Consider the following 14,934-nt stretch of genomic DNA (forward strand, 5'->3'; position numbering starts at 1 on the left):
CTAAAAACTGATAGCATCTTGCGTAGCCAAGCTAAGACTTCATTTATCTTGCCCTTGTTTTTTGTAGCACAGTCCAGTGATCAGCGCTTAACACCTTTCTTTTTTACTTTGCAGACTTAGGTTGGCCAGGCACTCCTCTGATTGCTCAACCGAGCTACTAGGCGTCTTTTCTTGACCGAGCTAAACCTTTAGCTAGTTTATTGATAATTTAACAATCAATGGGTAAATATAGACTTTTAGTAAATATAGATTTTTAGCCGAATTCTGTAAGGACTACCAAATTCCAGATGATGTCCATTTTTCACTAGCCGAACTAGACACCGTCCCTGGGGAAAACAAGGCTTTGTCCCTTTTAACGTTATTTCCATCGTAGAGTGCGGTCTGCGATTCCCTGTACAACCCCTTCTTTGTGAATTTCTTAGACAAACCAAGCTCTGCCCTACCCAACTTTCCACCAATTCTTATCGCATAATAAACGGCATTGTCGAGCTAAACCGTCGAGCTGGCCTTAATCTCGGTCTAGCCGAACTCTTCCATCAATACTCCATAGGATCGGCCGAATATGGCTGGGTTTACTATTTAAGAATAAGGCGCCGACGTGAAAAATAATAAAGAATACCCTGGATAAAGACGTGAATGATGATGATTTCTTTTCGGTATCTGGAAACTTTAAGGACCATCAAGCCCAGATCCCTGGCTACAGAATAAATTGGAACAAGGGTGTAGCAGGTTACCTCAGCTTTATTGCATGTTTTTCTTTACTTCGGTTTTCACTTCTTGAACCAAACTAACCATATTCTCCTTACTTCATGCAAATTTGAACTTCCTCAAGTCTCAGTACAGTTACCCAAACTTAAACGTACTTCGTGCAGCACTCCGATATCCAAACAAAGGCTGGGCCGAGCTACTGAATTTCGAACCGACCTGCCGATATAGTACCCGCAGGAAGACCAGAGTGACCGATTTCCTCCTTGAACCTTCGCCAGAGCCAGATCCATCCTTGCCTTAAATCAATCTCATCTCACTAACTACCGAACAAGAAATAGCCAAGAAAAGAGCAGTGAGGGCCCTTCTAACCGAAACAAACCAAGCCGATGTACCACCAGCAAGCCAACCACAAGAGAACGTAGTGGCCTTACCAACCGCTCAGCCCTCATCATCTCGCCTAAGCAAGCGTGCTTGGACTTCCATAACCGAGCCACGCCTTGTTGACGAGGATGAAACCGTGGTGCCTCGAACCATTTCACCAAGCCCTCCACCTGAGCGCTCAGACCGAGCTAGCTCCTCAAAGTGGGTACCAAAGATCACATTTCAGAACCGTGCTATCACGAATTCTGACTTAGTGGTCGCAGAAAAAGACCACTTGATGGCCTTGCTAAAGGCGTTTGCCTTCCAGTCGACATGAGGCACCACGACCACCTAACCGAATTGAAGGCCCTACGTTCGTCCAAAAAATCAATGGTGCTGGTAAGTTGCTCCTTCGCTTATTTTTTAGAAATTCTTGCGAATTTTGGCTCAGTTTTACTGAAAATTGTCTTACTATCCTTTTGTAGGCCATATAGAAAAACCACATTGCTCACAAGCGAGTGTTGGAACTTCGAAAAACCACCAGGCAGGCCATGGCCGAGGCTAATGAAAAGACGGCAGAGCTAAAAGAGTCCCAACAGAAGACGGCCGAGCTAGAGGCCGAGGTGGCTCGACTCACCGGGCTAGTTACCTCGGCTGATGCTGCTAAACAAAAGGCTCTGGCCGTGATGAAAGATAAATATCTACGTGAGCTGGCCAAGCTTGAAGGAAAAAAGAATGCCGAAATAACAAAGTTTGAGAAGAAGCTAGAGGATGCGGAGGACCGCGGTTTCAAAGAAGGCGAAGCCCTGTACATCAAGCAGTGTGAAGCTGTGAAGGACCTGTTCTTTAAATGCGGGTGGAGAGGGGCTGTGGCGCAACTCGATCATGGACCTGAGACCGAGGTCTTCAATCCTCCTTCATATTTCATACCGAGCTCACTGACGGAGTATGCTGCTACCATTCAGCAATAATTTCTGGAGGAGGATGATGAAGATGAAGCTCTAAAAGACAACACTCAGTCCGGTCGCCAGTCTACCTCCCCAACTCCAGAGGTCTCCATCCCACCTTTGCCAGCTGTGTCCAATGATGTGCCTCCAACCGAGCTTAATCAGAATGTGGTTGCCTCAACCGAGCGAAGACCGGGTGGTTTTAGATACTAACTTAGATGACCTGTTTGCTTGACTATGTACTTTTCTTCTTTTTTGCCTTTTGAAAAGAGAGACTGTAACCGGGCCGAAGTCCCCCCTTTTTGTACTTTGACTTCGTATGATCAATGAAATCTCTTTTGATCCAACTGTTATTTCGGTTAACTGTCATGCATGTTACGTTCTAACTGTAATCTGAATGAAGTATAATATTCTCGGACCGAGATACCTTATCCTGGTCATAACTTTACAATCTGACTGGCCATACCTGCCAACCTCTTTAGCCTTGATCCTTATCTCGGCAAAAGAACAATAAGCTTTGGTTTTTCTAGCCAACCACTCTTCAGCCTAGATCTTTACTTCGGCTGAAGAGTACTAAGTGTTGGTTTTTTCAGCCAACTTCTTCAGCCTAGATCCGTATCTCGGCTGAAGAACAATAAATGTTGATTTTTCCAGCCAACCACTCTTCAGCCTAGATCCTTACTTCGGCTAAAAAGTACTAAGTGTTGATGATGATGATGAAAATAAATGAAGTGATTCTCTTCAATTTCAGCTTTTATTTTTTATTTTAAGTTGATGATTGTTGTTGATTCATATTGTTGATGATGATGATGATGAAAACAGATTTTATTTTTTTTTTTGTTCTTGTCTTGTGTTGTGTTGAACAAAATTCAAAAAAAAAAGAAAAAGATCGGGGATATTTCGGGGTCGGGGAAACCCGATCCCTGATCGGGGGCGGGGGCGGGGGCGGGAGGGGCGATGGGCTCCCCGCCGGGGATCGGGGACGGGGGGTGTAGTCCCCTGCCCCGCCCCGCCCCGTTGCCATTCCTAGCCTCCACGGGCCCAACAGTACCCTCCAACTTAATGAATATATATATCTGATTTGTAATTTGTACCATCACAATGTATGTATGTAATTTTTCCCATCACTTCAGTACCATCACTTGCGTAAAGTTGGATTGTATTTTTTTTTTGTGTAAATTAATTTTTTTATATTTTAAATTTGTGAATAGTGATATATTTTTTTTATTTTTTTAGTAACTTTTTGACCTTTTGCCTTTTTTATAAGATGCCAAACCAGCCCAAAGTCTATTCCCAAACGAGACCTAAGAGATAAACACTACAAAAGATATTAAGGTTGCGTTTGGTAGAGTTTTGTAAATATGATTTGAGAGTATGAGTTGTATTTTGAGTTTGTGAGTTGTTGAATTATGATTTGAGTGTAGAAAATTTGTTTGGTTATGATTTTTAAATAGAGTGTTGAATTGAGACTTCGTTTGGGAAGAAGGGTTGGGTTGGGTTTGAGGTTATTATAGTCACAAAAAGACAAAATAGGTTTTTTAGCTCAATAAGATAAAATATCACATCCAACTCATAATCATTACATTCTTTCTCTCATAAAAAGTCAAAAAAATCAAAAAGTCATTCCCAAACGAGACTTTTTAACCCCAATCTAAAATAGTCAAAAAATCAAAAAGCAATCCACTTCCCAAACGAAGCCTAAACTCATTTCCATAAAAGTTGAATCTATATTATAAAGTAGTAACACACAACTATTATGCCAAAGCCTTGCTTAAAATGCCCGGACAAGTTAACAACAAGACTAACATACATATTAGAGACACCATAAAAAAAATAATAATAATAATTAATTAATTAATTGTGCAAATGTCTGATTTTAATGCGTTTTGAATAATCTATTGAAGATGCTATGTATTGTACAACTTGAAAATAATAATATTAGGAAAAGCAAATAAATACTTCTAAATTTCCAATTATGGGAAAAGCCTTGAGGAGAAAGAGAAGAGGCCATCACCATCAATCAAATGTAAGGTAGTGGACAAGTGGGTGGTTTTGCTTTGTTCACAAGGTTTCTATGAGTAGGAGATAAAGCAAATACATGAGCACAAAACGGATTCATATGTGCCTTTGAGGCTTTCCTTCTATCTCTAGCTTTCAAATGAAGAAGCTTGATTGTTACCCTTCACCTCCCAAAGATGTCAGTCACAACCTCACAAGAAGTAAAGAACAATTTAAAAATAGTTTAAAATACTCTCTCCACACTCCACCATACTCCCCCACCTTACACATCCACATGGGATCAACTTATATCACACGGTCCACAGCATTTCTAAAATCATTTCCAATTTTACATTTTTTTCAATCAAATTATAATTCAACAATTTAGATTAAAATTTTGATTTGATATAACTCACTTTACTGGTGAGATTCAAAATTTCATTTAATTTTTTTTAAAATAATCTAACATTTCCCATAAACCTCCTTTAACTATTTTAGGTATATAAAAAAATTATATTCAATATTCCATCAATTACATCAAATTTAAGTGAAAACGGTTGTTGGAAGTAATTCAAGTGAAAAAAACTTATCTTCAATCCCTCATCTTTTAATAATATTCTTAGCATTCGCATATGATTGGCTGAGTTGATGGTGCCAACCTAATTAGGATGATCTTCCGTGACAATGACGCAATCTTTGGCTAAGGTCTTTGGATTACTCTCTATATTTGATCATTTATCTCTTTATCAAAAAAAAATTTCTTTTATTAATCGAAAAAAGAAAAAAAAATTGTTGAAAATTTGATAAAAGATTTCTTATTCATCCCTCATTTGATGGAGGGTAGAAGAGGGGCTTGGCCAATGGTGTTCTAGGGTTTGCATGGAAGACGAAAAGAGAATAGAAGGGGGAAGAGAGGAAGAGAAGTTTTTTTTTAAAAAAAATAGAAAAATAATTTCACAAAAGAATTTCCATTTTGTATTTTTTATTTTACATCTTTCCATGTATATTGTAATTATTTTTATTCTCCATTGTTTTGTAATTATTTTGATCTTACCATTTATTCATAATTTTCTCATTTTTTTCTCTCTTATCATATACCTAATAAATCTTACACCTGATGAAAAAATACTTGTATATATGGATGAAAACAGAAATTTGATGAGTATATTTAAAACCTGTAATGGGAGCAAGATTAGGGGAGGTACTAAATTTACAGGCAATATTGCTAATTACATTCACTTAAAACATTTTTTTTATTATGACTTTATCCTCGTGTGCAATTATACTTTAAGACAAAATAAAATTCAAAAAAACAAATATTTCCACACCACCCACTACCTACTTGGCACTACTTCCTTCCTAAGCCACCCTATCTCCTCTCAATGCCTCTACGTCCTTTCCTCTCTACTTTGCATCACTCACATCGTCTCCCACCTTCTTGAACACTTACTAGCTTTTTACCTTAAAAACCCTAGTTATATAAATGAGAGAAAAAGAGAGCATATAACATGTGAAGAAAAGGGAAAAAGGATGAGGAGGTAAACGGTGATGGGTGAGAGTTGTTGGGAATAAGAAGAAAGGGGATGTAAAAGGAGGGAGTCGAGAGGAGGGAGGGAAGTCGGTATGAAAGTGACAAGATTGGTTTGTAGAAGGGAGGTGTGGGAGGAGACAATGGTGATAGGGAGTGTGACTTAACTATGGTGGATATTGGAGGTAGAGTTGGTGGTAGTTGCCTTTTGGACATGGGGCTAAGGTTTGAAATGATATTAATAAAAATATATTTGAAATTATGAAGTGTCTAGATAAAAAATAAAAGTATATTGAAATTTCTAATTGAGTGTTAGTTTGGCAATTGCTTTTTAGTAATTTTTTTAGAGGGGTGTTTTGGAAAAATAGTTAAAAGTTGACTTTTTTTTAGTTTTTTTTAAAAAAATACGTAAAAAATATGAGAGATGATATGACTCAAAATAGATTAAAAACTAGAAAATAGCTTTTATCCCACTTCCCAAAAAAGGCAAGAATAAATTTGTTACTAAAAAAATTGATGTAATTGACAAATGCTAAAATAGTTATTTTATGCTATTCGAAAACTTCAGGAAGGGTTTGAAATTATTTTTTAATATTTATTTTTGAATTTAAAAAAAATAGAAAAAATAGTGATACATGTTCTAGAATAAGTCCATATTGGATCTCAAACTTGCCAAAGAGTATTCAAAAGCTAAGATCCCTTTGTTTTTTAAAAAATTGCAAAGTGTGAGTCTACAGTTTCTGCTTTTTAAATTATTTGTAACTGATTTACCCTCACCTCTAACGTACATTCTTAGACATTGGTGCTGTTTGGTGTAACTGTTAAAATAGATTATAGATTGTACCTTAACAGATTATACATTATGACTTTAATCAGAAGCTGTTAATCTCTTTGGTATAACTGTTGGATTATAGATTTAAGTTGCTGAGTAGTGTTTGTTAAATAAGCTGTGAAGTAGTTTTTTCAATTAATTTTTATTTTTTATTATTCACTATTTGTCTATATTTCTCATAAAAAAAAATAATAACATTTTATAGTCTATTTGGGTCTTTTTCTATTTTTAAAAAAATAAAAAATAAAAAAATTTAAGAGTATAACCGTGAATTAATATGTCCACAGCAGAAGCTGATAATCAGAAGCAAGGGGTGAGCAGCTTCTCAGAATCAGCTTTTTTGACTTAAAATAAGTTGTTAGAATCAGAAGCTGTTTGAAATAAGTTTAACCAAATAGTCCAAAATAACTTTTTAAAAGCCAGAAGTCATAAGTTGGCTAAAAAAAGTCCCACCAAACACCCCCATTGTAAAAAAAATTATTTTAATTTGAATTATTGCAAAAATTAGTTGAATGATTTAGTTTGTTACAATGTATCCTATAATTCATATTTAATATCAAAAATAAAGGTATAAATCAAAATTAAATGTCATTATATGATATAACTTACAAATTATAACAAAATTTTAAAATCATGCTAACAATAATAATAATAACAATAATAATAATAATAATAATAATAATAATAAAAGTACAATGAAATTTATTTTACCTTTGTATTATAAGAAAATATTATTTTGACTGAGTTACGACTTGAGTAAGTACATTTGTAGTACGATAAAATTTAAAACAACAATTTAAATACATATTTTGTATATACAAAATATCAATACTCGATAAATATCCAATACAAATAAGATATATATATATATTTATCAAATACCTATGCTTCATAACTTCTAACCCTCCATTGATGAAAACAGCCATTAGCAACACCACCACATCATCTTCCATGTACAGAGGTGTCGTTTGGTAACACTTACATTTTCAGTTTTCAGTTTATATTTACAAAAATTTAAAAAACTTAAATAAAAACTTGTTTGGTAAAATTTTTGATTTATAAATCAGTGATCTCAGTTTATAAATTTGGCCAAAAAATGTGATTTCATTTTGAGTTTTTAGTTTTTTTTTTTTTACCACCTAACACTAGTCACTACCCGCCACCATTTTCCACCACCGTCTTCCGCCACCACCACCCATCACTCACCCCCACCTGCCGCCACCACACACCACCCACCTGCCACCACCACACATCACCACCCACTAGCCACCACCCACCTACCACCCACTCGCCACCACCACCCATCCCTCGCCACCACCACCACCACCACCACCCACCTGCTATCTACCGCCCACTACCATCCACCGCCCGCCACCACCACCACCCGTCACCTACTTGCCACCACCACTCACCACCCACCTGCTACCACTATCTACCACCAGCCACCCACCACCACCAGCCATCTGCCACTCACCCGCCACCACCACCCACCTGCCACCACCACCCACCACTCACCACCATCACCACCACCACCCACTCGCTACCACCTACCACTCGTCACCATCACCCACCCATCCACCACCACCACCACCCGCCATCTACCCGCCACCACCCACCATCACCCGCCATCCCCCACCCACCTGCCACCACCACTCGCCACCACCCACTCGCTACCACCCACCACCCGCCACCGTCACCCACCCACCCACGCACCATCACTACCTACCATCCACCCACCATCACCCGTCATCCGCCACCCACCTACCACCACCACCCACCACCCGCTCGCTACCACCCACCACCATCACCCACCCAGCCACCCACCATCACCATCCACTACCCACCCGCCACCACCCGCCACCTGCCATCACTACCCACTCACTACCACCCACCACCCGCCACCGTCACCCACCCACCCACCCACCGCCACCACCACCCACCCACCACCACCACCCACCCACTACTACCACCACCACTTTCCACCACCGTCTTTCGCCGCCACTTGCTACCACTTGCCATTTCTCACTATTTTTTATATTTTTAAATTTTTTTAAACATTTTGTCAATTACCAAACGCGTTTGTAGTTTATGTTTTTCTAAAAATAAATAAAAAATAAATAAAAATCAATTTATAAAATTTTTATAAATATAAATTGAAAACGTAAACGTTACCGAACATATCCAAAGTAATCGTATGTTTGACATACAAGGTTTGATGAAATCAATTGTTTGACTATAACACCCATTACATTAATTAGACTATGGGTGATTCCTCTTCACTTGATGGTAAGTGTCATGCTAGTGCTAGAAAATATTTTATTGCAATCAACTTGATTTTCTTACGTGTGTATTGTAACTCTTTATTATGTGCAACTATGATTATTCAAACCAACTCCTCAAATATCTCGAATAATTTTAGGTACTATCTGGTTTATAAGAATAAAATGAAATGAAATACTTATTTTATTAAAATTTTTATGATTAGATTAAAAACATAATGACAAATGTATTATAAATATAATCATTTTCACCAATTTAAGAGAGTGGTAATTTCATAAAAATCCTTTCTTTTGCAATCGATAATTCTTATTTGAAAATTTTACTATCATGAAAATTATAAAAATTTCACTGATTTTACTGACTTTAAAAATAAAAAAAATCACTGACTTTTTTGAAATTTAATTAAACAATTTACTAGTACAAAAATAATAAAATATTCACTAAATTTAATTGAGTGAAATTTCACTTTGAGATTTAATTAAAAATTTTACTAGTATAAAACTAATAAAATATTCATTGAATTTAATTGTGAAATTTAACTCAAAATTTTACTATTATGAAAATAATAACAATTTCATAGCCATGACCCTCTAAGAATATCAAACATGTTGAGTATCTCATCAAAAATTGTAGGGTAAATTACAAATACATCCCTAAGATTTGCTTAAAGTACAGATTGCCTTCTCTGGTTTAAAAAATTACAAATATCTCATTGTTAGTATTTTTTATTTAACAGAATTAACTAAAAAAATAAAATTCAGAATTGCTTTCCTATATAATAATGAAATTACTTAAATTATTAATTGAAATATATTTTTAATATCATTAAAAACTGTTAATTGACTTGATGATTTATTAATAAAATTGGTGATTTGTTATGAAAATAGAAACCTCAGTGGTGGAATGTAATTTCCAAAACTACAAAGGCGATTAGTATTTCAATTAAATTTCAGAGAGTATATTTGTAATTTATCACTTTTTTTATTTTAAATTTCATAATGAATCTTGTTTATAGATCATGACGAGACAATTTTAAAAATATAAAATCTTATAAAATAGGAGTATTTTAAATTAAAATTTATAGAATTTTAAATCCATTCCAAAATATATTGTATGAATTCTTTGGTTTTAATTGATAACAATTAATAAGGGTATTTATGTGTCTTTGTTATAGTAAAAATTAGGAAAAATTATTTAAAAAAAATTCCAAGGTTTGACATATGTAACAGAATAAATCTTGAGTTTTTAGTTTTATCAATTTAAGCCTTAAAATTTAGATTTATTTTTAATCTAAACTATTTGTTTATTTTTATTAAGTAAAAAAGGACAGAAAAAATATATTCTAGTCATTAAACTCAACGAAAAATGATATTTTAGATATTTTATATATACTTATATTGAGTTTATGACGAAAATACATTTTTTCGTCAACTTTACTTAATGAAAATAGAAAAATAGTTTAAATTGAAAATAAATCAAAATATTATGATTTAAATTGATAAAATTAAAAACATAATATTTATTTTATTAGAAGGTTCTAAGAAATCATATATCTATATACATATATATATATATATATATATTATTAAAGTAATGTTTTTTTTCATGTTTATACATTTTTTTTGATTCCATATAGAGTACTACACAAATTCAAATCTAATTTAAATTATATTAACTTTACATTTTTTGGTAAATTACACTGACACCCCTGAGGTTTATGTTTATTACAGTTCTCTTCTTACATTTGAGAAATTACACTGACCCCCTGTTAATTTAATTTTATGTATGATGATCATTACGGTGAATTGTTATGAAATTTTAAATCTCAGGGGACAATCTGTAATGAAACTTTAAACCTCAGGAAGAGGGATGAAATTTTCAAAAGGTGAGGGGGAACTGTAATAAATATAAATCTCAGGGGCGTGTCAATGTAATTTACCCTACATATTTTATATAAACTCTATTTGACAAATATTTCTTTTCTATATATTTGTCATGATAATTGAGATAATTCACAAACCCAGTACTAAAGCCTCGTTTGGCATATAACACTTTTAGCTTAAAAGTCAAAAAGTTACTAAAAAAAACTTATATCCTATACTAAAAAGTTAAAGATTATATTTTTTCTCTATTTTTTGCACATCTTTTCGTAAAAAATCAAAAAGTAATTTCAAAAAACTAAAAATAGTTTCTCTCTAGTTTTATTTACCTCATATTTTGCCAAAAAAGTAAAAAAATTATTAAAATAGCCTGCTCCCAAACGAGGCCTAATTTTGTCTTTCACGTTTTTCCTTTTAATTCTTTCAAAGATATTAGGATTTTTTAATGCTAAATTGCCTTTTTTTTTCATCTTATTTTTTCGTACATTATTATGTACCCAATATCAATTCTATTTTATTTTATATTATGATTTTATTGTTTAAATTTTATAATGATTTCATATATGAAATTATATATATTTTTTTAACAGTATTTTATATAATCACAACTCATAGGAGGAAAAACCTGCACAATAATAATACTCTCGAGGAACCTCTAAAATTTAGATTTACTACTTAAGTTATTTTTTTAGTTGTTGAACAGTAAGTTGTTTTGTGTCTTGACATCATATTACAGATGATTAATTACTTCACACACTGAGATGTATATATTATTTGAATGCTTTCATTATTTTCTTTTTGAATTTAGATAAAGTTATGTAATTCTTTCTTGGTTAGTCATTGTTGAATTTTTTATATAGTTAGGGGTTGTTTGGGATGTCCTAAATAAATACACTTTTTGTCTCTTTTGACTAAAAAGTTGAGGGAAAAAATATGGATGTTTGGGTTAACTTTTTGACTTTTTATGGAAAAATGTGTATTAAAAAATTGTATAAATTAGTATGCAGGAAAAAATTAGTATTGAGAGTTGTGCAGCCGTAATTTTTCACTTTTGGTAAATAGTGATGACTTTTTAATTTTTTGAGTAACTTTTTGACTTTTTAATTTTTTTTACGCTTCCCAAACTTGACCTTAATATTTTAATTTAATTAAGAGCGTTTATTTTACAATCTTATAATTTAATATATGTATATATATATATATATATATATCATATCATATAAATCATTATATGATAATCTAACTACAACATATTTATATTTATTTTTTTAAATAAATTTTATATAATTTCTATTTCTACAATTTTTTTATTTTCCAAATGAATATAAAAGAAAATTAAATAGTTAGAATTACTTTTAATTTTATGTTACTAATTCTTCTTCTAATTTAATTATTATTTTAATATTAAAATGAGTATTTATTTTACTATTTTATAATTTAATATATATCATACGAAATTATTATATGATAATTACACTTTTATAATACGATAGAACTAAAATATCAAAATACACAAATAGTTTAATTAAAATTAATATATATAAATATTCAACTAACAATTTTATAGAATGGTAGCGCAAATATTATTAAAATAAATAATTAAAATTATTCTATTATAACATATATTGTATCATTAAATATTTTTATTTAAAAAAAGTATATGCATTACACAGATCAACTTCTAATTATATATAATATTAAAAAAAAAACAATTTTATTTTCATGTCCTCATGTTAAGAAATTCAGTAGGTGTTTGGCATACATTAAAAAAATATATTTTTTTTTACATATATACATTTTTTTGGATTATATTAATTAACATCTATCAACATCTCCTCTCTATTTTTTTATTTAATTTTTTTTTTTAATTTTTTTACATATATTTTTTTATAAAAAATTAAAAAAATATCTAAAATCACCCTACGGATGACTAAAGTAGATAAGTACTACTTCACTGCACAATTTTAACATGAGTCTACGTGCCTGTTTGGCAGAACTTAAAAGCAGTTTATTTTAGCTTTCAGCTTAATTTAAGTTATTTTGATGTGTTTGATTTAGGTTATAACTTATAGCTTATAACTTTTTAGAAGTTAGAAATTAGTTTATTCTTTGAGTGTGGCTGGAGATGCTTAATTTATAAGTCAGAAATCAGCTTATGTTCATAGTTATAAGCTATAAGCTGTTTAGGCATAAGCTATAAACACTTTCCCACAGTTCTACCAAACAGGGCCTATGTGCGGAGAAATATACAGGAGGAAAATGAGTGGGAGCACTAATTAGTGCTACCACTAATGATGTGACAGTAGGCCCATCATGAATGATTTGATATTTTGACTTAGGTGTTGTATTTTTTTTTTATTGAGTGCCATGTCATTAGTGGTCCTTTTAGAATTCTAAAATTAGTAGTCTCTATCATTGTTGTACACAGGATGGGATGCAATTTTTTTTACAATAATGGGGTTCATAGGTTGCCTGTTTTAAGAAGTAGGTTAAGCACTTGTTTGGGAAGTTGGATTGGGATAGGTTGGGATTAAAACAGTCATAAAATGATAAAATAAATTTTTTAGTCTCAGATTAAAAAATGTCATATTTAAATTATAATTATTTTATTTTTTTCTTACAAAAATAAAAAAAATTCAAAAGTCTATCTCAAACGAGATTTTTTAGCCCTAAGTTAAAATAGTCAAAAAATCGAAAAACAACTCACATCTTAAACGAAGCCTAAAAACTAATTTTTTTTGACTTTTTTTTGAAAAGATGTACAAAAAAATAGAGAGATGATGTGACCTAAAAAAAATTAAAAAATTAAAAAATCAAAAAACTAATTTTTAACCAACTTGCCAAAATAAGCTAGGTAGAACTCACTATTTTTTAGAGGATTATATCCCATTTTGTATTTGATTTTGGCTTATTTTGGCAACATAGTTTTTAGTCACTTTTGTTGATTAGTAGCAAAAGCTAAAAGTTGACTTTTTTGGCTTTTTTTTTTCATTTGGGAAGTTGGTTTTTAGCCAACGGTGAAATTATAATTTTACCCTTCATGGGTCAAAATGTGTTACATAGGTGAAGTTGTAAATATTTTAAATAAATGGGGGTAGTTTGGTCATTTTATTATGCTTTAACATCATAAACAAATATTAATCAAAAAAATCAAAAGTCACTTTTTACCAACTTTCCAAATCATTTGTCTAAAAAAACTAAAAACTTGATTAAAAGTTAAAAAGTCACTTTTTACCATCTTCCCAAAACAAGCTTTATGTTCCTACCATTACTGCTTTTTTATTGTTCAAATTTGCTTTCTGTTGATACGCACTATTCTGTTTTAACTATAATGTAATTTTTTTTTAATTCAAGTTCACTTTTTTTTTTTTTGGTTTTTTAAAAGAAAATATAAATTGACTTTCTTTAATATTTAAAAATATTGTAAACTTTATAAATTTAACATAATTACATAATAATTAATATATTTTTTATCAGTAATTTGTTAATTTTATTAATAAAAAAAATTATTATGTCTTTTATATATTGAAATATATATTTTATCTTTTTTATTTTTGTAACTTCATATTATCTATATTAATTTTAAAATTATTTTATTTAGGAGAAATAATAGTTCAGTAATAAATTCAAAAAATAATTTAAAATACATAAAAAAATTTATAAAATTATTTTTTAATATTATAAAATTTATCATTAATGAAATGAAATTCCCCCTTTTAGGCTTAGTTTGGGAAGACTAAATAAGTGCACTTTTTGACTTTTTATGAAATATGGGTTGGGTTTGGGTTGGGTTTGAAGTAATGTGTTAGAGAGGTGATGTGACTTAAATAAGATGATATGACTTAAATAGGATAGTAACTTTTTGACTTTTTATCTTTTTTGTCTCATGCCAAACTTGACCTTATTTATACCAAACTGCGGTGTAATTTATTAAAAAAAGAAAACCCTATTTAATAAGTTTATGGATTCCACAGCCAAATGTTTTGAAAAACCTATTTCTTTCTTTTTCGAAAATCAAAACCCTAAATTTCCCACTAAAATCAAACGTCCGTCAAAACACCTCCGTTAATTCCGCAGTAATATCAAACAAGTTAACGAAATCCGTCATCTCCCTCCCTCCTCTATATATAAAGATATATATCACTCTACCCTAATTTCACTCCATCTCTCTCTCTCTCTCTCTCTCTCTCTGCAATTCTCTCTCTCTACAAACCCACAAAAAAAATTCTCTCTACGAACCCACAAAAAAAAAAAGCGTTCAAAATGAGAGAGATTCTTCACATCCAAGGCGGGCAATGCGGGAACCAGATCGGAGCCAAGTTCTGGGAAGTGGTCTGTGCCGAGCACGGCATCGACTCCACCGGAAGGTACTGCGGCGACTCAGATCTCCAGCTCGAGCGA

The 14,934-nt window shown here is 32.0% G+C and overlaps 1 protein-coding gene across 1 annotated transcript in view; it reads left to right on the forward strand.

Moving 5' to 3' along the window:
• Positions 1-14,514: 14,514 nt before the first annotated feature.
• The window catches only part of LOC114282149 (tubulin beta-2 chain), a 3,273-nt gene continuing 2,853 nt past the window's right edge, over positions 14,515-14,934 (forward strand). The window contains exon 1 of the mRNA XM_028224796.2: positions 14,515-14,934. This exon is cut by the window's right edge and continues 256 nt beyond it. Coding sequence (XP_028080597.1) covers positions 14,797-14,934 — 138 coding nt within the window. The 5' untranslated portion in view covers positions 14,515-14,796.

This window comes from Camellia sinensis, chromosome 13, assembly GCF_055761805.1.
Source record: "Camellia sinensis isolate YWXY chromosome 13, ASM5576180v1, whole genome shotgun sequence".
In the NCBI taxonomy this organism is placed as follows: Eukaryota; Viridiplantae; Streptophyta; class Magnoliopsida; order Ericales; family Theaceae; genus Camellia; species Camellia sinensis.